This window comes from Cricetulus griseus, chromosome 5 (genome assembly GCF_003668045.3).
Source record: "Cricetulus griseus strain 17A/GY chromosome 5, alternate assembly CriGri-PICRH-1.0, whole genome shotgun sequence".
NCBI lineage: Eukaryota > Metazoa > Chordata > Mammalia > Rodentia > Cricetidae > Cricetulus > Cricetulus griseus.
The window spans coordinates 168,832,739-168,855,074 of record NC_048598.1 but is presented as its reverse complement, the minus strand read 5'-3'; the positions used below and the strand labels follow the sequence as shown (position 1 = coordinate 168,855,074).

The 22,336-nt window shown below is 38.5% G+C and overlaps 1 protein-coding gene across 1 annotated transcript; it reads left to right on the top strand.

Annotated features, from left to right (window-relative positions):
* Positions 1 to 908: 908 nt before the first annotated feature.
* Dld (dihydrolipoamide dehydrogenase) lies at positions 909 to 21,949 on the top strand. The gene is given in 15 exon segments (NM_001246697.1): positions 909 to 947; positions 2,448 to 2,526; positions 7,561 to 7,640; positions 8,323 to 8,391; positions 9,082 to 9,151; positions 10,435 to 10,535; positions 10,881 to 11,024; positions 11,659 to 11,760; positions 17,464 to 17,654; positions 18,546 to 18,716; positions 19,505 to 19,694; positions 20,443 to 20,580; positions 21,693 to 21,782; positions 21,874 to 21,935; positions 21,938 to 21,949. Coding segments are annotated over 15 exon segments (1,527 nt in total). The 3' UTR covers positions 21,939 to 21,949.
* Positions 21,950 to 22,336: the final 387 nt, after the last annotated feature.

Here is a 22,336-nt window from a genome sequence, read left to right as displayed (position 1 = left end):
AAAATGGGCATAGATAGAGGACAAACATTCATCTAATGCTTAAACTCTATGGAGTTCACTACAGTGCCTGGGTTGTAAACTTTTGAGAGATGTAGAATTAAAGTTTTCTTTACTAGAGATGGTTATTACAAAGTGGGAATCGGACCTCAGACCTCCGTGCTCAATCCTGTAGACAAGTTACCAATTTTTTAAGGTGAATGACATCCTATGAAAACCTCCTACCTCCCCCACCCTCCCAACCCTTTCTAGTTTGCTTTTGTAGAGGCGTGCTTCCAACACACAGAAACAGAAGGCAGTTTCCTACACGATCTTGTTTGCGGAGTTTTCAGAGCAGAAGTCTGTGGCCCATCTATCCCTTACATGGCCTCTGAGAACAGAGATTACAAACCAGTAGTTAAGATCAACGCCTTCGTCCTCGGGGCTTCAGTTATCTCTCGGCTGCTCTCTTTGCTTTAAGCTCCCGGAGCTCCATCCAGAAAAATGGGAATACTCCATACGATTTTGTAAAGCGAGGTGAAGCCGATGGGAAGCGTCCACGAGCGCCTACCGCAACCACGAGCTTGTCAAATCGAGCGCTTCTTTCTTTCCTATTTAAACTTTGCTTTCTGTAGGCTTCACTGAGCAAACAACGCTTCAATCTATTCAGTCCGTCTTCCAACTTCAACCGCACCTCTACTCCAGCCCCTTGGGCCACACTTGTTCCCAAATCCCCAGCTGCCGCAAAGCACTGCGCTCGACACGACAGTGAACGACGGCGCGACCCTGCCCCCCGCCGCTCGGGCCAATCGCGCCGCTCCTGGGCGGTGACGCGCGCTCCTGCGCATGCGCAGGCGGGGAGACCTTGGCTGAGCGGACCAGTAGCTCGGCGGAGGTGAAGGCGCTGTCGCCAGGGTCAGGCCTCGGGGAAGATGCAGAGCTGGAGTCGCGTGTACTGCTCCTTGGCCAAGGTGAGGGATGCCCGCTCGTGGCTCGCCCGGCCTCCCGAGGCTGCGGAGAGCGCGGGCTCGGGCCGGGGAAGCCGGCTGCGGAACGACTGCCCGCAGCTTCGCACCGCACTTCCGGACGCGGGCCGAGGGCCTGGGCCTGCACCCGGGCCGGGGACGCGCAGGTCACCCCGTCACCCGCTGCCCGTCCCGTCCCTTCCTCCCGGCCCTGGCCCCCCGCGGGAGCGGCCTGCTTCCCGGGGTGGGTAGGTAACCTTGATGCGCGAGCGAGTGGGCCCAGACGTGCTCAGCCCCACACACTGCGGTCCTGTCTGCTGCCCGCGCCCGCGCCGGGCTCTGGGCTTACGTTTTTAATTGCAGCGGACTATCGTCCAAACTACTTTCCCGTTTCACCTACCGGTTAAACAGATAGAGCCGAATTGAATGTATGCGGCGTCGTGGCGGGGTAGCGTGAGGACTTTAGAAATACTACAGAGATCAGACTATTTCACACCGCAGTCGTCTGTGTCTTCACAAACTAATGTAACATGCAAAATGTTCTTTTAGGGAGAAGCTGAGCTGGGGCTAAAACTCAGTACAGACAGTTTGCTCTTCTTTGGTTGGCATGGCTTGATCTCAAGCGCAGAAGTTGTCTCCAAGCAAAGAGCATTGCTACATCGGAGTATATAGTCAGTTCCTTCCATTAGTCATTGATGTGCTCGCTGGGATAGGAGCTGCATGCAGCTCTGCTTTGTTTCTTGCTCTCACTGGTCTTAGGAGATGGTAGGCATAAAGTCTAGAGGGTGTGAGATTGTGATGCAGTTTGTGGAACTTCCAGAATGTGGGTACACTGACACTGTTGGTACATATCCTACTTTAGTTTTCTGTTCATAGTTGGTAGCTCAAGAACATCTTCATAAATGTTGTGATTTACAGACTGTTAAATAGATTAAATTAGAAAACGTAATGACAAGTGAAATGATTGTTGTTGAAGTATTCAAATACATGAATTCAAAGTTTCAGAGTTCTTATTGGAATACTAAAATGGTTTTTGGCATTAAAATTAGCCTTGCTTTCTGACATTTTAATAAAACTAAGCCATTAAGTATATTCTATTAAGTTTAATATGAGATGGTGCATTGACTATTCACAATAATAAGGCAGATCTGGAAAGGTAAGATTGTGAAAGTTTAATATTATTGACAAAGAGGAGAAATTGATAGGATACCCTTTGTGATAAAAGGAAGTCCATTAAGAATCAGTGCTTGATACATTTACCCCTGTTTGTTGTCATCACCCTTCTAAATTACATGTATTTATTTTTGTGTGTGTGTGTGTGTGTGTGTGCATGAGCATGTGTGGAGGTTCCAGTACAACTTTTTGGGGTCAGGTCTCTTCTTCCACAAGGGATTGAACCTGGGAAGTCAATCTTGGTGGCAGGACCTTTATCCAACTATCTCACCGGCCTGTTGTAAAAATAATATTTTACTTAACAAGAAAATTTTCTTTGCCTTTTTCTTTTAGAGAGGCCATTTCAATCGGATATCTCCTGGCCTACAAGGAGTTTCTTCAGTGCCTTTAAGAACTTATGCAGATCAACCAAGTAAGTACTCAGTGCAGCGGTTTTCAATCAGATGAGCTGACAGTTCTTTTCCATTTTTATATAAAAGAAAGCGAGTATTAGAGTAACTGTTACTCTGTTAGAATTAATCTATACACCAGTTGATTGAACACCTAGTATGTTACAAGAGGTGAACAAGGCAGAATCCATTTTTAAGACACTTAAAGACTACTATTAAAAGGTGGGCAATACATAAGTAACAAGTGTTTGGAGAAGTAATTGAAAATTAAAACAAGTTACTAAGAGCCTAGAGAGAAGTCAGGGAAAGCCTTGAGGGGATGTCTGAGAAAGGGGTGAGGGTGTGAAAGGTGCCTCAGTGAGAAAGGTCTGAAATGGAACTTAATTTGTGAGCCTCCAGGAAAAGCAAAAAGACTAGGCTAGATGTGCAAAGTTCTAAGAAACAAAGTCAGACACATAGGCAGGGATCAGATTGTGGAATGCGCTAAGCCAGACCAGGTGCTATGGATTTTACTCTGGGTGTGGTGGAGAGCCACAGGTGGGTTTTGAGCTGAGCAATTTCATGTGATTACAGCTTTTAAGAATTAATTTTATCTACTGGGTCAGATTGGGTTGGTTGTGTTTCAAAGCTTCGTGATGATGATGACTTTTGACATCTTGAATGAAATTCTTTAAGACTACCATTATATGCATAAAAGGGAGCTGTGGGGTATATAATTTTCATAATGCTTTCTTGAAGTTTTGAATTTTCTTTAAAATATATGTATTTTTAATAAGCACTTTGGAATGGGATAAATGAGCTTTTAGTGAGGTGTTTAATTTCCTAGTACAAAAAATATTTGAAGTGGTCTGTTTACTGACTCATTCATAAAATTTAAATTTTAAAATATTTTACTCTTAACGTTGTGTCTGTTATGGTGTGTATAAGGGTGTAAGTACCTGTGTGCATGCCACAGTTCAGGTGTGGAGATGAGAGGACAGCCTGGAGTGTCATGTAATAGGAGAGTGTTAAGATATATTCATCCACTTCTATTTTCTTTGAAGTCTTTGAGCAGGCACTTAGATTTTAATGGAGTGAGACTGTGCTGGTTCATTCTTATCTACTTGACACAAACTAGAGTCACCTGGAAAGAGGGGTCCTCATTTGAGAAATTATTTCCATCACATTGGTTGTGGGCAGGCCTGTGGCTCGCTTTCTTGATGTTGAAGGGTCAAATCCACTGTAGCAGATAGTTGTTAGCTATTATAAGAAAGCAACTTGAGCAATCCAGTGATTAGCATTCCTCCATGGGAACTGTCCATTATTGAATAGGTTATTTTTATTTAATTTTCTGAATTCTTTGTCCTAGATATCAGTCGTTTGTCATCTATATAGCTGGGTCTTGGGAACTTGAGGCTTTTCTTTTTGTACAGAAGCTCTTCAATTCTAGGCAACCTATTTGTCAGTTTTTTTTTTTTTTTTTTTTTTTTTTTGTTTTTTTTTTTTTTTTTTTTTTTTGAGACAGGGTTTCTCTGTGTAGCTCTTGCTGACCTCAGACTCAGAGATCCACCTGCCTCTATCTCCTGAGTGCTGGAATTAAAGTCATGTGCCACTACTACCTGGCTATTTTTTGGTGTTTGATGTTATTTTCTATACTGTGGGAGCGCTTTTCAGAAAATTTTTGTTTAGCCTGTACCTGAAGTATTTTCCTTTAGCAGCTTCAAATTCTTATGTGAGGGCTGCTGGTCCACTTTGAGTTTTATACATTGTAAGAAATGAGACTCTAGTTTCAGTCTGTTATGGATGGATAGCCAGTTTCCCCAGCACCATTTGGTGGAAAGGCATTCTTTTCTGGTGTCTTGGTAAAAACAAATAAACAAAAAACAATTAGCTGTAGTTTCGTAGTTTTATTTCTGTGTCTCATATTCTATTCCATTTGTGTACATATCTGTTTTGTGGGTATATGCACACACCAGTACCTTGCTGTTTTTGTTGCTATGGTACTATGGTGTTGCTCTTTTTCCTCAGAATTGCTTTGGTGGTTTGGGGTCTTTTGTGCTCCCATGTGAACTTTAGAAGTTTTTTTCTATTTTTGTAAAAGATTGCATTGAAATTTTGATGGGTATTATATTGAGATTGTTTATCTTGTTTGGTAATAAAACTGTTTTTATGATATTAATTCTTCCTATTTTCTACTTTCTGCTGTCTTTTCAGTTTCTTTGTTCAGTGCTTTAAATTTTCACTGTAGCTGTCTTACTCCTCTTTGGTTAAATTTATTGCTAGGTTTTAATTTTTATTCATTTGATGATATTGCAAATGAATTTTTTCCTGATTTCCCCCCCAGCATGTTCATTATTGATTAAAAGAAAAGCTACTGATATTTGTATATTAATTTTGTATCGTGCTATATAGCTGAAAGTGTTCATCAGATCTGAGAGTCAGAGGAATTAATTTTTGTGTACAATGATGTTGGACTGCCTCCTTAGTTACCACAGCAGAACTGAAAATAAATGTAGCAAATAGAAATTAGACATCTCTTATGTATTATGTATTACTGTTTTGTGCTAAGTTATTTGGTTAGCTGCTTGGATATAGCATTGATCTAAACAGACAAAACTCATCTTTCTTAGAGTTCACAGTCTTTGTGGGGAAGACAAACATTTAACAAATACTTGTAATCATGATTAACAGTCCAGCGACTAAGGACAGGGATTTATGAAATGTGTATGTGGTTTGGGAATGGATGCACAGTTCTTAAGGGTTTTATGTTTATGTATATAATGATTATTAATGTCATCTTGCCAGTTTTGGAATCATCCAGGAGATAAAAAAAATAAACCTGGGGATGTACATAATCATGAGGTTAGGTTTAGACTTGGAGGAATTATTCTGATTACATTGATTGATTGGGAAAATCCACCTTAACTGTGGAGTGGACTACAACCTTGCAGGGAACCATATAAATTGGAGAAAGTGAGTGGAACACTCTGGTTTCTGGTTATGGGTGTGATATCCCCAGCTTCCTCAAGCTCCAGGTGTCTTCACTTCCCTGTCATGGTGACTGTGGTCATGACTTTGAACTGTGATCCAAAATAAACCCTTCATTCATATATATTGATATATGAATGATATATATATATATATATATATATATATATATAATATTATTGATATATATATCAATAATGGCAGTGTGTTATGCAGCAACATAGCTTTTCCAGGTTCTGCAGTCATTTGAACAAAATTGTAGAGACATCCAGCACACTCCATTAAAAAAAAAAAATCTCAGAAAACAGCACATAAACCCTCCTTTTAAGTTGCTGAATTTTGTCACATCAACAGGAAACTGAAGATAGTTGACTTCTCAGATAGGAAGTTGGGAGTTAGTACAGTGTTTTAGGATCATTTCAGTTAAAGGTTAGGCTTTATTATTCTTTATTTCTCTCTAATTAGATCATAAGAGGCAGGGTAATCATCATGTATGTCTATTCCAAGAGCTTAGTGTTTGAAATGTGAAATGCATGCTGTCAGTATGTTGTTCTAGATAATGAAACATTGTATATATATAGGCTAGTATAAGCCTGTGTGTAAGTGAACGCTGAATCTTAAACTGCTTGGTATTGATGGGTGTGTAGAATGGGTGGGAGATGAGATTGGAGAAAAGATGTTGGTGCTTTACTTAGTAAGGTAGCGTTGTTTGAGTAGGAGACAGGGAAACTAATGAAGAGTTAGTTAGAAAATTGATCTGAGCTGGGCTTTTCAGATCTAGCACGAAGGGTAGCAGCATCCTAGCTTTTGCCAGGATGGGAGGGATTGAAGCTGGATGCTCATTTTCTAAAGTCTGGCCAGACAGAATGTGGCAGGCAGATCCAAGAAAGGACGTGACATTTACTGAGTACTTAGTATGTACCCAGCACCTTCTTAGGTTTTTTTAACATTTGTTTTCTTTGGTTATTAACAACCTTGGACTATTAGACATCATCACCATTATCCATATGTTGTATCATCAACACTCAAAAGAATTGATTTTTTTTTCTCAAGAATTGAAGGTTATATAGTTATTAGTTGAACCCAGATTTGTTTTTTAAATATTATTTTATCTTTAGGTGTATGTCCACATGTATATATGTTCATCATTTGCATGCCTGGTGCCTGTGATGGCCAGAAGAGGATGTTAGATTCTCTGGAACTGGCATTGCCTCCATGTGGTTGCTGGGAATCAAACTCAGGTCCTCTGGAAGCCAGTTCTCTTAACCACTGAGCCACCTCTTCAGCCCTGAACCTAGATTTGTTTTAATCCTTATTTTACTGTTAAGGACTAAAAGTTTTTAAGATTATGATCAGAAAGTGAATTATCCAGTTGAGGATTTCAAATGGTGAGCACTTTGGGGTAAGAATAAGTATAATAAATTTATCTGAGAAGCTTGTAAAATAGTTTGGAGATTAAGGTCATTGACAGCTTAAAAACCACTTTTAGCTCTCAACATTCTGCTTTATGACTGTAAAGTAAAAATCTTTTTGTGATTATTTTGCAGATGAAGGGTTAAAGCGAAGCAGGTCAGATTACTCACCTAAGGTCATCTTGCTAGTGGTTTAGAGCTTTGCTCTTTGGGATTTTTAACTTATGAAGGCTGAAACTAAAGAAAGGGGTTTTACTAAATAAAAAGGAAAGCACCAGATGTAGAGTCAAAAAACATAGTTTGTCTCTGCTACTTAATTACTAGATAGTTTGAGCTAGTCAGTTCATTTCAGAACCTCTTATTTCTTCTTGAAAATGTTATGTTTATATCATCTTTGTCTTCTTCACATTACAGAAGGGTTACATCATCTGATATGTGATAACCAGTAAGTGGCAGCTGGGTATAAGGTTCATATTCTAGGACTTAGCTGTGTTTGCACATGTTATAATGAATAGAAGATAAAAGTGGGATTTCAACATTTGTACTGTTTTTAGTTGCATCAAAGAACATCAACTATCTTGGAACAAAATAATGCTGTGTGGAACATGCTGATTATTTGAAGGGTTTTTGGTAAATGTTAGTGATTTACCATTTTATATCAATCTGCTCTTGTTATAGTTGATGCTGATGTGACAGTGATTGGTTCTGGCCCTGGAGGATATGTTGCTGCCATCAAAGCTGCCCAATTAGGCTTTAAGGTAAGATAGAACCAAAGTCAATGTTGCTTTCTTTTATATGGGCCAAGCTTATTTTAGTCATAGCATGTTTTGCAGTATGGGAAATGATTAGAAAGAAATTTTTTAAACTTTTATGCATCTGGATCTTTTTACATGCCTGCATGTATATTTATGCACTGTGTGTATGCAGTGTCCACAGGGGCCAGAAAATGGCATCAGATCCTTTGGGACTAGAGTTATAGATAGTTGTGAGCGACCATGTGGGTGCTGGGAATTACACCTGAGTCCTCTGGAAGTGCAGCCAGTGCTCTTAACCACTGAGCACCTCCCTAGCTCAGGAAATTACTATTTTTTTTTAACTATTTTTTTTTTTTTAAATCTGAGACTACTGGGCTTTATTGGTTGTAGTAGTATAGAAAAGTCAGTTATTTTTCTTCTGAAATACTTGATGTTGGTTTCTCAGTACATTTGGGATACAGTGATAACAGTAACACATGTATGTGGTAATGTTGGACAAAAGTCTTTTTAGAATGATTCACTCTGGAATTAGCCTCTTTTTTTTTTATTATCCAGATGATAAATTTCAAAGGATTCTTTTAGCTTGAGCTTGCTTTGCAGAGCAATTTAGATACGTATATTTTGAATTTTAGTGAAATAAGATATGCATTTATGTATGATTAAGTAATGTTCTCTTTGATTGTAGACAGTCTGCATTGAGAAGAATGACACACTAGGTGGAACATGTTTGAATGTGGGTTGTATTCCTTCAAAGGTGAGCATGTGTTTCAAATGCTTCGAAGATTGTTTTTCAGTAGCTACTACTGACTGCACAGATGTATTGAGACTAGATCGGTAATCTAACACAGTTCCTTAAAAGGAATCTAAGTATATTTGTAAGACTTTTCCCTTTGTAAACCTTCAGGTGCTGTCTGTCACAGCCTATCATGCATTCTGGAAATTCCTCCTATTCCAGATTCCAATGTTGCAATTTTGTTTTTTCTTTTTTGTTTTTTTTTGCTATTGCCAATGAAAAGATAATTAATAATTTTTTTTATGTTCTTGCCTGTGAAAACAAGAAGTCCCTTTTGACCTGCTACCTTGAAATGTGTTCTTATTGTTTTACTTTTAAAGATAATAACTTTGTTTTGGATTTTGGTTTTTTGAGACAGGGTTTCTCTGGGTAGCTTTGTAGACCAGTCTGGCCTCGAACTCACAGATCTGCCTGCTTCTCCCTCCCGATGGCTGGGATTAAAGGTGTGAGCCACCACTGCCTGGCTCTTGTTTTGTTTCTTATTCTTGTTTGTGTGTCTTATGTCACTATTGTTTGTCTTAGGCTAATTGTATGAGAAGGAAAGATGAATTCTTATTGTAGTATGTATCATTCTAAGTAGAAAATGTCATTTTGCAAGTTTGTTTTAGAGACTGTTCATGAGTATTTGATACATTTGCTTACTTCTTTTAGGCTTTATTGAATAACTCTCATTATTACCATCTGGCTCATGGAAAAGATTTTGCATCTAGGGGAATTGAACGTGAGTATACTTTTTATAGTTAGTAGTATTAGTCATGCTTGACTCTTCTAGCTGAATACTGGTATATGTGAACAGATATTTATTCAAGGATGAGTGAGATAAAAATCTTGAAATTTAGAGAGATTTACATAAGAGTGCTTAGGTTCAAATTTCTACCATGACAATGTCTCTGCCTTTGTAAGCTTTTCCTAAGTTCTATTTTTTTGGTGTCAGTGAAGAGGCAGGTTTTATTTCCCTCACAATGTGAACATGGGAGAGGCTAGATTCTGAGTGCTTTGCTAATGACAGGCATGACTGAAGGAAGAGCAGGCCTATGTGAGTTGTTGTAAAGAACAGACAGAGCCAAAGGAGAGAAAGAAGGGGGAGATCTAGTGAGAAAAGACGACTGTTTATAACATTTGTATTTAGTCTGTATTGTTTTCCCTATGTTTTGGAGGGTTGTTTTTATTCCTTTTTTTCTAGATGTATTTGACAGATATTTCCAGGAAATAGAAATAGACTTAATGTACTTTGTGGTTTTTTTTTCCCCCCCTGAAAGAGGTTGTGCAGGGAGTCAGCATATTGATGATGTGTATGTAATGTGCTACAGCAAATATGTCACACTCTGAAAGTACCATGTTAAGCAGACATGGGATAGTCAGGAGACAGGTATTTTTTATAGGCAAGCCTTTCAGCTTGGTGACCTTTGTCAGTCTGAAATGTCTAAGAGTCTGTGTATGTGTTGGCTGCATGGGCTAACTGCTGTGCCTTTTCCTCTGAATTCTGCTCAATTGAATATTTTTATATTACATTGTTGCTTTAGTATTCTGAGTAAAATGAATTTTAAAATCTAGTTGATTAAACTAAACTCATTATATTAAGCTTTTGTATTTTGAAATGTTCAAATATATACTTAATTGTTTTTGTCTTAATAAAATTTTAACATTTGTCTTTATAATTTCGGGTAACGTTTTACTTTGCCATTTTTACGTAACTATTGTCCAGACTGAGAACCATCCTAAAGTCCTGTAGAATGCCGCAGTGGAATAGAACATTTTTATTTGGACTGCGTTTTTGGCACAGATGCATGTTTAATAGTGCTTGATAGGTTCTAGCACTGTTGTGATGTGACGATTTAGCTTTGCTGGCTGTGCTTATGACAGTTGCTAAATTTTAAAAGTTAATACTGCCTTTATATAGTTTTAGTAACATTGAGATGAATATTTTCAGATCTTGATTAGTTGAAACTGTCACATATTGCTTTCAGAGTTTAAATAATGACAGATTTATCTAACAAATTACAGTGTCAGAAGTTCGCTTGAATTTAGAGAAGATGATGGAGCAGAAGAGTTCTGCAGTAAAAGCGTTAACAGGGGGAATTGCCCACTTATTCAAACAGAATAAGGTTGGTTGGTGTTCAGTGCTCAGATTCACAAAGACATGAAATAATTGCTTCATGCTAATAGTGATGCTCTATGATCTTGGCCTGCTGTGGGATATTTAATTTAAAATAGTACTAAAACATTTAAAAAAGATGTAATGCATTTGTCATCATCCAAACTGTACAAAGAATAAAAACCAAAATCGAAACTAACACTACCCCAAAGCAGATGTCCATGAGACATTGTTTTGCTACTGCATGTGCTATGCGTTATTAAGGAAGTATTTTATGTTCTGTGTTATCTAGAGTACTGTTCCTGTTATTTCTGTCAGAAAAACAGTTTAAGCATATACATATTACTTTATAAAGGTTGTTCATGTCAATGGATTTGGAAAGATAACTGGCAAAAATCAGGTCACAGCTACAAAAGCCGATGGAAGCTCTCAGGTTATTGGTACAAAAAACATCCTTATAGCTACGGGTTCAGAGGTCACCCCTTTTCCTGGAATCACGGTATGTATATCTTCTAATTCATTTCTTAAAATGTTTCTTACAAAATAGATTTTACAGATTTGTTCTGTTTATAAATGTTTAGTGACTACTGACTGAAACACTGTAATTAGACAGCCATTTAGCCTTGCAAAGTTACTTGTCATTTTGCAGTGATTATGATCAGATATAGACCATTTTATAATATATTTGAGTTCAATATGAAGTTAAGCCAGGCATGGTGGTGAATGTCTGTAATCCCAGTATTTGGAAGAAAGAGGTAGGAAGATTGCTGTAAAGTCAATGCTAATCTGGTTTAGGGGCAAGGACTACACAGTGAGACTGTTTCAGACAAAGAGCTGGTGAGATATAGTCCAGTCGATTAATTGCTTATTATACACCTATGTAAACAACTAGTAAAACCCCTGAATGATGGCTGAGGTTGACCTTTTGCTCCACACACATAAACATGTACACACAACAAAACACAGAATACAAAGTTAGAATTAACCATTTTTATTTTGGAATATAAAATGATAAAATTTCAAAGTAGCATTTTGAATGAGAGTTGATGAAATTGTGATATATAGAAGCCATAATAATTTTTGACAATACTTTTTCCAAGTAAACTTGCTTATTGTTTTTGCTTTTCTTGTAGATTGATGAAGATACTATAGTATCATCTACAGGAGCTTTATCCTTAAAAAAAGTTCCAGAGAAGTTGGTTGTTATCGGTGCAGGAGTAATTGGTGTAGAATTGGTAGGTAGTATCTTTCTTATTTTACTTCTATGGAGTTGAAAGGGACTTAAAACCTCTTGGGAGGCTGGAAAGATAGCTCAGTGGTTAATGACACATACTGTTCCTCCAGGGGACCCAAGTTCAGTTCCCAGCACCCATATCAAGTAGCTCACAACCACCTGAACTCCACCTCCAGGAGTTCACCACTTATACTCATGTGCACGTACCCACATATACATACATACATAATTAAAAATAAAATGTCTCTCTCTCAAAAAAAAAAAAAAAAAAAAAAAGGACAGGATGGGGCGTGTTTAAGGTAGTAGACAAAAGGGAGAGATTGCTCAGTGATTAAGAGTACTTGCTGCTCTTGCAGAGGAACTGTGTTTAGTTCCCATGTATAATGACTTTTAACTATCTGTAACTCCAGTTCTAGGGGATCTGCACCCTCTTCTGGCCTCTGAGGGCACCAGGTATATGCATGGTATCCAGACATAGTTGTAGGCGAACACCTGTTCAAATAAAAATTTTAAAATCTTGAAAGAAAAACCATAGACAAAAAACCTTACCTCTTTTTGATTGTTTATATAACATTTTAGGTCAGTTAGCATTGAGGTTGGCTTAAAACTTCTAGTAATAGCAAATACAGCTTTTCTTCCAAAATGACTTATTTAGGTAGTTACTATTCTTTTGTATGTCCTTTGTTTTCTAGTCTGCTTCTTTGTTTTCTTACTCTTTCTGATCATTGGGATTGGCTTCCTTTTTAATCTGATAATGCTTGACATACTTAAAGATGTGTAGTTTTCATTCTGAGCAAATTGCATTCTAGTGAAGCCCACACTCCTCATGATAGACAGCATACACAGTGACTCTTCCTTCTTCCTAACATGGTTTAGAAATGCCTCAGTATTCACAGTTCTGAGCACTGTAGTATTTCATACCTTCTGCCTGCCCGGTTTCCACATATCTGTAACGAACCTTTACCCTTAGTTGAGGTGTCCTCTTGCAGGGTAGTCACATCTTACTGCCAAGGACTGCTCTGCCTCTGCTGTCCTCAGCTCAGACTTTCCCTGGCCACACTCTTCTCTTAATTACTCCCACTGTAATTGGGTGTTTGAGTTTTCTAGTTGAGAAATTAAGTAGATTTTTGCCTTCCTGTTTTGACTGGTTTCCTGATCAGTTTAGATTCCACAGTCTATTACTTTTAACTGTTCTCTTTAGTGAGTCCCTTAACCTTTTTTTATACTGGAAATTGAACATAGGGACCAGTGATAGTTATTAGTACAAGCCCCAAGCAAGCACTGTACTAGTAACCTATATCCCCAGCCCTCTCCTTTTTATTTTGTGTCAGAGCTTTTCAGTAAGTTGACACAGCTGGCTTTTTAATTGACTTGGTAGCCCAAGTAGGCGTTGACCATGTGATATCCCTGCCTCTGCCCCCTGGGTAATAAGATTATAGGCCTGCTCTACTTTTCTGATATACTTGCCTGGAAAAACTCTAGAGTCTTGGTTGAATTTAGCTGTCAGTCTTCCTTTGCTATCCCCTGCACCAGGTGGAAAGTAGACCCTTCAGACTGGTGCCTGTATTAAGTTCTTATTGAAGTCACAGACCTCAACATGAACCTCAGCCTGGGTGATGATCCATTATTTCCCTAGCTGACTTTTCTTTTGGTCCCTGCCATGGCCACTGAATTCCCACTCTTATTTCTACCTCTACTGGCACGTTGTCTCCCCTACTTCACATGGGACTTCCTGAGTAACACATAGGAGAGAGCGTGGAATGAAACATGATTTGTCTTAATGTTCTCCTTTTTGTTCTTCCTCCTACAGTGAAAATACTGTTTCCCTCCTCTTTCATACTTAATAACATGTTTTTCTGCCTTCACAATGACTTAGTTTCATGGTTTCTCTTCTTTTTTTAAAGTTGGTCTACTTTCTACCCCTTTTATTCAGAGAGGGTTTTATATAGCCCCTTCTGGCCTAGAATATGGTATGTAGATCAGACTGGCTTGAACTTGCAATAGTCCTCTTGCCTCTGCCACCTGAGTTCTAGGATTGTAGGCATGTACTACACAACTGGCTATTTTCCTTTTGATTTACAGTTAAACATGCCTCAGTGTTTATACCTGGGTGTCACACAGACTCAGGTGCATTTCCTTGTAGATATAGGCTTATGCTTATGCTTCAGCTTCTTGTGAGCTTGTCCTTCAGTTACTAATTTCCCTTTTTCTTTTCTCCATCAAATTTCTCACGAGAGTATTCATGTTCGTTTCATCACCTTCTCCTTAACCCTTAGGCCATGGCCTCTTGTGTTAAGAAATCGCTCCTGAAAAGGACACATGCATTTTATTATTCATTCCAGCCAGCTTTGTGATTTCTTGCCTTGGAAAATTTCCTAGCTTCTTAGACTTTATCCTGTGCTGAATTTCTACCTACCCTCTGGGTTACCTTTTTTACTTATTCAAATTCCTTTGTTCAGTTTCCCTTTATTACTCTAGATTCCATTGCAAGTTTTTTTTCTTGACCCATTTTGTCTATCCACAAAACGTTCTTTTCACTATCATCTCAGTTACTAAAGGACTCACAAAATTATAGCTTAAGACTCTTTGCTTCTGGATTTTTATTTCTGAATGTACAACATCTCCATGTAATGTTTTTCATGTGGTTATGATAGTACTTTTCTATCTTCATTTTTCTTTCCAAACAAAGCCACACTCATTTATCTAACATTTCCCTCCTCAGTGTTTCTGCTGTTTCTCCTATAGAGGCATACCAAGAACTCGAGGGTCACACCTCATTTCTCACCCCATCTCTTGTCCCATAGGCATTCCTTGGGTTCCAGTGGACGTCACTCACTCAGATCCTAGTTCAGACCAGCATCATGTCTTATCCTAGGCCTTCCTGACTTTATCTTCTAATTATAGCCACTGGTCTTCACAGTGGCTATAAACAGGTGTTCAAATGTGTCCCTTCCCCTCCTTAGCTGAAGTCTTTGAATGGCTGTTGTTTGAGGGTTAGCACTTTGTGGTTCTGGGTTCTCTCTCCAGCTTTATGGCCAACCCTCCTCCCTCTCACGCTGTGTTTTGGTTATATCAGAATAAGTTCTAAGCAAACATTACACCTACTAGTAAACATTCTCTCTGGAATAGTTGTTTTTTATCTGTTTTGTTTACTTTGGATTGGTGTTTAAGATGGTGTCTTACTGTGTATCCATGGCCGGCCTGGAACTTGCTGTGTAGACGAGGCTGACCTTGGGCTTAGAGAAACTCACCTGCCTCTGCCGTTCGAGTGCACTTTGGGGTTATTTCTCCCTTCTTACAGAGACTCACCTGCCTCTGCCCCTCAGTTGCATTCTGGGGGTATTTCTCTCTTCCTACAGAGACTCACCTGCCTCTGCCCCTCGAGGGCATTCTGGGGTTATTTCTCTCTTCTCAGCTCTTGCAGTATTTGAGCCTCACTTCATGAGAGTGGAGGTTCTTTGGTGCTCCTGCTGTTTGTTCTATTGTACCTGGAAGTTCTGTTTCTTATAACATTTATCTTACTTTCTAGATATTACCTGTTCCCTTTGATTTCATTAAATTATAAACACAAGGACAGGGATCATAGCTGTTTTGTTCCCTGTGTGTCCTTGTTACATATCAGCAATTGTGCTGGATAACTAAATATTCTTGTTTAGCCTTTACTATTTCTCAATAGACATATGGTGCCTACCTTTCAAAAGCTAGCTTAGTAGTTGCCTGTTTATTTTTGAGACATAATCTTACTGTGCCTCTAGATTGGTTTGATTCCCTGCCTCTCTGTCTTAGTTGCTGGGAAGACTGTGTTCTGGTGTTTTATCTTTTCCTAACTTGGGGTCACAAAAGGCACTTTGTGTGCTTTGTTTTAGAAGCTTTAGTGTCTTGGGTGTTATATCCATGATTCATTTTGAGCTAATTTTTGTATATATTTGTGGAGTTTTCATAGTTCAATGTTACCTCCTCTTCTGTTCATTCTCATCATAAAAATGCATGAAATTTGTAAATGACTGTGTAAACCTAACTCAATTAGAAAGATATTCTTGCCATTTAAACTTACTAGATGATTTTAATGTGAAATGTTAAATAATATATTTTTAAAAGATTACCTGTTTGCTTTCTTTCCAGTTCCAGGGTTAGAACTTGAGTCTTGCACCTTCCAGGCAAGCATTCTACTGCTGAATTCTTCTCCTAGTGCTGACTTCAAATTTTATGTTGTTTCATATTGAATCATTGAGAACTCAAAGCCATGCCACTTGTTAAAATGCAGTATACAATTTGAGACAAAATTTTAGCACAAAAGTAAGCATTTCTCCTTTGTTGAGAAAATATTTTCTCAGCCAGCTTAATATTTTGAGAATTTCTTACGTGCATATAATATAGTTTGATAACATCCACCCTCTCTGCACTCCAGATTTTCCCCTCTCCTCCCATCACTTTCCCCTCTCAACTTCGTGCGTCCTCTTTTTTAAACTCACTGAGTCCATTTAGTGCTGTCTGTAGGGCTGTTTGTATGTGCATGGGTAGAGGCCCATCTGCTGGAGCATGGAGCTCTTTTGGTGCTCCATTCCTAAAGAAAACTTACTATACCTCCCCCAGCACTATCAGTTGCCAATAGCTTCTCACCTATGGGTGCGATTTTATCAGCCCCTCCCCTGTCCATGCTGAGATGCTGGCTGTCTTAATCTTGTGTGGGTCTTATGCATACAGTCATAGCTGCTATGAGTTCCTGTGTGCAACAGACCAGTTTTGCTATAGATGTTTGTCTACTACTTATGTCTCTTAAAAATCTTTCTATCCTTGCCGGGTGTTGGTGGTGCATGCCTTTAATCCCCGCACTCAGGAGGCAGAGGCAGGTGGAAGGTGGATCTCTGTGAGTTCGAGGCCAGCCTAGAGGGAGTTCCAGCACAGCTTCCAAAGCCACAGAGAAATCCTATCTTGAAAAATAAAACAAAACAAAAACAAAAATCTTTCTATCCCAACTTGTGCAGTGATTCTTGAGTCTTGTGGGAAAGGATGTTCACTAGGTTTAGAGCTGGGCACTCTTTAATACCTATCATTTTCTGCACCGTGACCATTTGTGTGTTTCTGTATTAATCATCATCTACTGCACAAAGAAGCTGAAGGCTGAGAGATTCATTAATCCAGGTTCAGGACTGGGCCCTGTCCTGGATTTACAACTTTGGCCGAAGTCAGTGAGATCAATATCATTCTTATTTAATTTTAGGACTCTTATATTTACTTGTCTCCTCTGCCCTTAACACTCTTCTCTCAGTCCCTGCTATAGTTCATTTCCCTTACTCCTTCATGTGATGTTACTTAGACTAAAGCATCTGCAATCATGCTAAAATGGCCCTGGTTCTGTCTTCTCTTTTTCTCATAGCACTTTAGCTATGAAGTTAAGAGTCCTCTAGCATGAAGTTGTTACTTATTTGTTGACTTCCTCTACCATATTGTAAAGTCCCCAGAAACACCAAGTTTTGTTGTTTAGTAACATGTGCCTAACAGCTGTAATGGTACCTGGCCTGTAGTAAGTAGGTGCCCAGTAAATGTGGAATAGGTGAATAAATAAGTAAAATTATGTTTTCCCTTTAAACACTACAGCTTCCCTTAAACATTTGCAAAAGAAGAAAATACAATAAAATATTCGAGATAATTAGTAAACATTGCTATGGAAACTTACATGATTTTTCTTAAAAATTCATTTCAGGGTTCTGTTTGGCAAAGACTTGGTGCAGATGTGACAGCAGTTGAATTTTTAGGTCACGTGGGTGGAATTGGAATTGATATGGAGATATCTAAAAATTTTCAGCGCATACTACAAAAGCAAGGCTTTAAGTTTAAACTGAATACAAAAGTTACTGGTGCCACCAAGAGATCAGATGGGAAAATTGATGTGTCGTAAGTATGCTACATTTGTTTTTGACAAACCATCCTTACTTGTCTCAAAAAAGCACTCATTTTCAGACTTACAAATGTAGTCCAGACTTTTTTATAACTTAGACCCATCTTATTGCTTTGTATTACACAGTGTTGCCTATCAAATTAGCTAGTTAAAATTTATGAATAAGTTGATACTAAAAAACCTAATTAGATAGTCTTATTGTGATAATATTTTTCACTGTATATATTCATAAAATTTAAAGCTCCTTGTGTTTAGTAAAATTCATGCAGCACTTTTAGACAGATACTCGGGGAATTTGATGATAGTATTACTTAAATTGATAGTATGTATTCTGCACGTATTAAATACCTAGTTTAACAAAGTAACTTCTTCACAGTCACACAGTTGGTGATTGGTGGAGCCAATCAATATCTGAACATGGATCTTTCTGAGATCTTTTTTTGGCAGGGAGGAGTGCTTTTTGAGACAGGGTTTCTCTGTGTAGCCCTGGCTGTCCTGGAACTCACTCTACAGACCAGGTTGGCCTTGAACTCACAGAGATCCTCTTGGCTCTGCCTCTCAAGTGCTATTATTAAAGGTGTGGGCCACCATTGCCCAGCCTATCTTTTATGTTTTTTTATATTGTTAGGGACCAAACCCTAAGACATCAAGCATGCTAAGCAAGTACTCTACCACTAAGCTACGTCTTCAGCCATGAAACCTATGTTCTTACCTTGTGTTACAATGCCTGGTTTTATAAGATTTTAAGAATAAACTTTTAAGAATTTGTATGTTTGATTTCATCACTTATTTCATAATTAAAGATACTGGAAATATCATGTTCAGCTATGTTCAGCTGTCAATGTAGGTAGGTACATGTTTAGCAGTTACCACTGTTTGTTATTTAGTGTTGAAGCTGCTTCTGGTGGTAAAGCCGAAGTTATCACTTGTGATGTGCTCTTGGTTTGCATCGGTCGACGGCCCTTTACTCAGAATTTGGGGCTAGAAGAGCTTGGAATTGAACTAGATCCCAGAGGTAGAATTCCAGTCAATACCAGATTCCAAACTAAAATTCCAAAGTAAGTTGAATAATTACCTGTTGTCTTTTTAAAAATGTTCTGTGTGTGACAATAATTTTGGTTTTTTTATAAAGATTGAAAACTTACACGTGATGAAGCATGTGTGTTGTAAAGGAAGACGTACCACTTCTGCCCTAATCATTTTACCAGGCTTATAAGAATGATAGTAAAAAAGGCTTTTGAAATCCTTGAATTATAAATAATTTATATCTTTATTGTATGAATGTTTTTACCTACATGTATGTCTGTTTGCCTTGTGTGTTTCTGGTTCCTGTGGAGGTCAGAAGAGGGCATCAGATCCCCTGGAACAGGAGTTACAGGCAGCTGTGAGCCACTTTGTGGGTGTGGGAATTGAACCCTGGTATTCTGCAAGAACAGCTGATGCTGTTAATCACTGAGCCATCTCTCCAGCTCCAATTACTAATATTTTTAATTGAAAATATTTTATTTACATTTCAACTGTCTGTCTATCTTACTTAGATATGAAATTTTGTTCTATGGTCCAGGCTAGTCTTGAACTAGATTCAAGTGATCTTGTCTTTCTTAGGCTCTCAAGTGTTGGGCATTTTCAATAATTTTAAATTTATTTCAAACACTGTCTTGAAAATAAGACTGTTTAAATATAACTAACTGAATTTTTCACAGCTCAAAGATTACATACTTAGCTCTGGCTTTAGAAGAGCTACATTTGATTGTCTTCTGGTGACTTATTAGCTAAAAATATGTTTCTGTTGTATAACTAACCTCCTTAGATTTTAGAAGTTTACTGTATTTCTTTTTTCTGGTAGTATCTATGCTATTGGGGATGTGGTTGCTGGTCCAATGTTGGCTCACAAAGCAGAAGATGAAGGCATCATCTGTGTTGAAGGAATGGCTGGTGGTGCCGTGCACATTGACTATAATTGTGTGCCATCAGTGATTTACACACACCCCGAGGTTGCTTGGGTTGGCAAATCAGAAGAGCAATTGAAAGAAGAGGTACCTTAAGTGTGGGATTTGAAATAATGGCACTAGTGACTAGAAAACACATCTTGCCAGGCATGCTGGCAAATGCCTTTGATCCCATCACTTGGTGAGAGGCAGAGGCAGGTAGATCTCTCCACAGAGGGAATTCCAGAATAGCCAGAGCTACATAGAGGAAACCCTGTCTCAAAGAAAAAAAAAAAAAAACCACACAAAACAACAACAAAAAAAATACCACAACAGCAGCACAACCAACCCCCCCCATCTTTGCCTTTTTAAAAACTCTGTAGAATATTGTAGCTTATGTATTTGTTCCTTTGTTAGGATTATAAGGAGATATTTACTCCTTTAATTTGTCAGCAATAGTAGACAAAATGATAATAAGCCCCCTGTACTCAAACACTGCTAACTGCAGAGCCTTTTTTTATTTTTGAGACTGCCTTGGTTGTCCTAGAACTCACTCTCTAGACAAGGCTGGCCTCAAAATCACAGAGATCCACCTCTCCTCCCAAGTGCTGGGGTAAAACGCATAGTTGCAGAGCTTTTTAATATTTGGCTTTGGAATACAGCCAGATGGCATTTATACCTACTTACATTTCTTCCCTCATTAAATTTCATTAACCTGTCTTTGGTCGTTCTTTCTGTGTGTCCTGAACAGTTGCTTTCTTGGGACTTATTTTTTTAACAAATGGGAGATTATTTCACTAATGGAAACAAACTTTTACAGTACTTGATGTATGTTCTCATTTTTTGTTCTCCACAGGGTATTGAGTACAAAGTTGGTAAATTCCCATTTGCTGCAAACAGCAGAGCTAAAACAAATGCTGACACAGATGGCATGGTGAAGATTCTTGGACAAAAATCAACAGATAGAGTACTGGGGGCACATATTCTGGGACCAGTAAGTATTGCAAAGTCTTAGAAATCCTAGTAAGATTTCTGGGAATCATTTAATGGGTAGAATTTAATATAGTTGCAGTTTCCATTCTGCTGTTGCTGACTATTGGCCTGTGAAAGTTTGACTAGTGAAAGTTTTCTTTTTGTAGCAAAGTACCACCAGCACTTACACAGTCTTGCCTACTTTTACTTCTATACTGCCTAAAACCCACCAGTGATACTTGACAACCTCAGACTGTAAGGATGCGAGGCCTTGCTGATTCTGGTTGCACTCTGCTCTGCCTTCCCCACCCTCCTTTTTGGCTTCATCTTTCTGCTCATCCTGTTTACTCACTAATTTAATTTTTAAACGTTATTTTTATTTTATGTGTGTGGGTGTTTCCCTGCATGCATGTCTGTGTACTGTGTTAATGCAGTACTTGCTGAGGCTTGGAGAGGGCATTGGATCCACTGGACCTAGAATTGTGTGCCACAATGTGGGTACCAAGGATTGAACCTGGGTTCTCTGCAAACACAGCCAGTGCTTAACTGCTAAGCCCTCTCTCCAGCCCCACTCTTTAATTTCTTACCATGTAAAGGGCGCCTTCTTCCTTTTCATAGCAGGCCAAACTTGGTTTGCAGTTTGGGTCCTGTATATATGCATATTGTACCCTTGGTGTAGAGCACTCTACTTCCAGACTTCTGCATGTTCTCAGCCCAGAAGTTACCTCCTAAGGGAAGGCTTCGATTTCAGTGAATCTGAAATATATATTCCCCTGGTATGTGGCAGAACAGTAAAGTTAACAGTATTTGAATGCTTTCTATGCTACTTCTAATAACTTAAACTCATTATTCATATTTCACTTTTACAGTATTATGGGAGAGTTGCTAGTTTTTAAAGCAAAGAAATTGCATGAAACACATAAAAATAGCAAAGTACCAGGATTTAGGCCATTTGGCTTTGAAGCCCTGTTACATTTTCTCCTAAGCTTTCCTTGTCTGACTTTTCTCTAGCTGCTGTAATAATAGGCAAAGGTTTGAGAAGATTTAATGTCTGAAAGCCCAGAAGCCTGATTTGTTCATTAGAGTGTATAGTTATTCTTGCCTTGGAAACATAATTACTTTTTAATTTTAAAGGGTGCTGGAGAAATGGTGAATGAAGCTGCCCTGGCTCTGGAGTACGGAGCTTCCTGTGAAGACATAGCTAGAGTCTGCCATGCACATCCGGTAATTATGCCAACATACACAGGCTTATTGCTACCCATGTTTCCTTTGACCTAGGCTGTTTCATGTTCAACTGTTCTTTGCTCCCTTGCAGACCTTGTCAGAGGCCTTTAGAGAAGCAAACCTGGCTGCGTCTTTCGGCAAACCAATCAACTTTTAATGAGAAGATTGTTTTCCTCAAATCTGGAAGCTTTTGTCAAACAGGATAATCTCCCAGTTCCAAGAATTTGTAGGATAAAATTATGAAACCTGTGGAAGGTATTTAGTAGGTTTAAACAGAATGGAATAACCTTGTACCTATATTTTAAATAATTTGTTCCAGTGCATTATTGTGGACAGAAAGCTACTTGTGTTTTCATGCTATCTGTGAGATTCAACTTTACTGAATTGGCATTCATGGATTTTATCTCTAATTCAGTGGAGGTGAATCTGTTCACAAGGAAGGAGCTGGAGAATTCATGTGAACAGCTTGAAGAAAACTGACAAAGTGAAATTTGGTTTTCATATTGGAAACGAGTCAGTGATTAGAACAAGATTCAAATATGTACAAACAACTT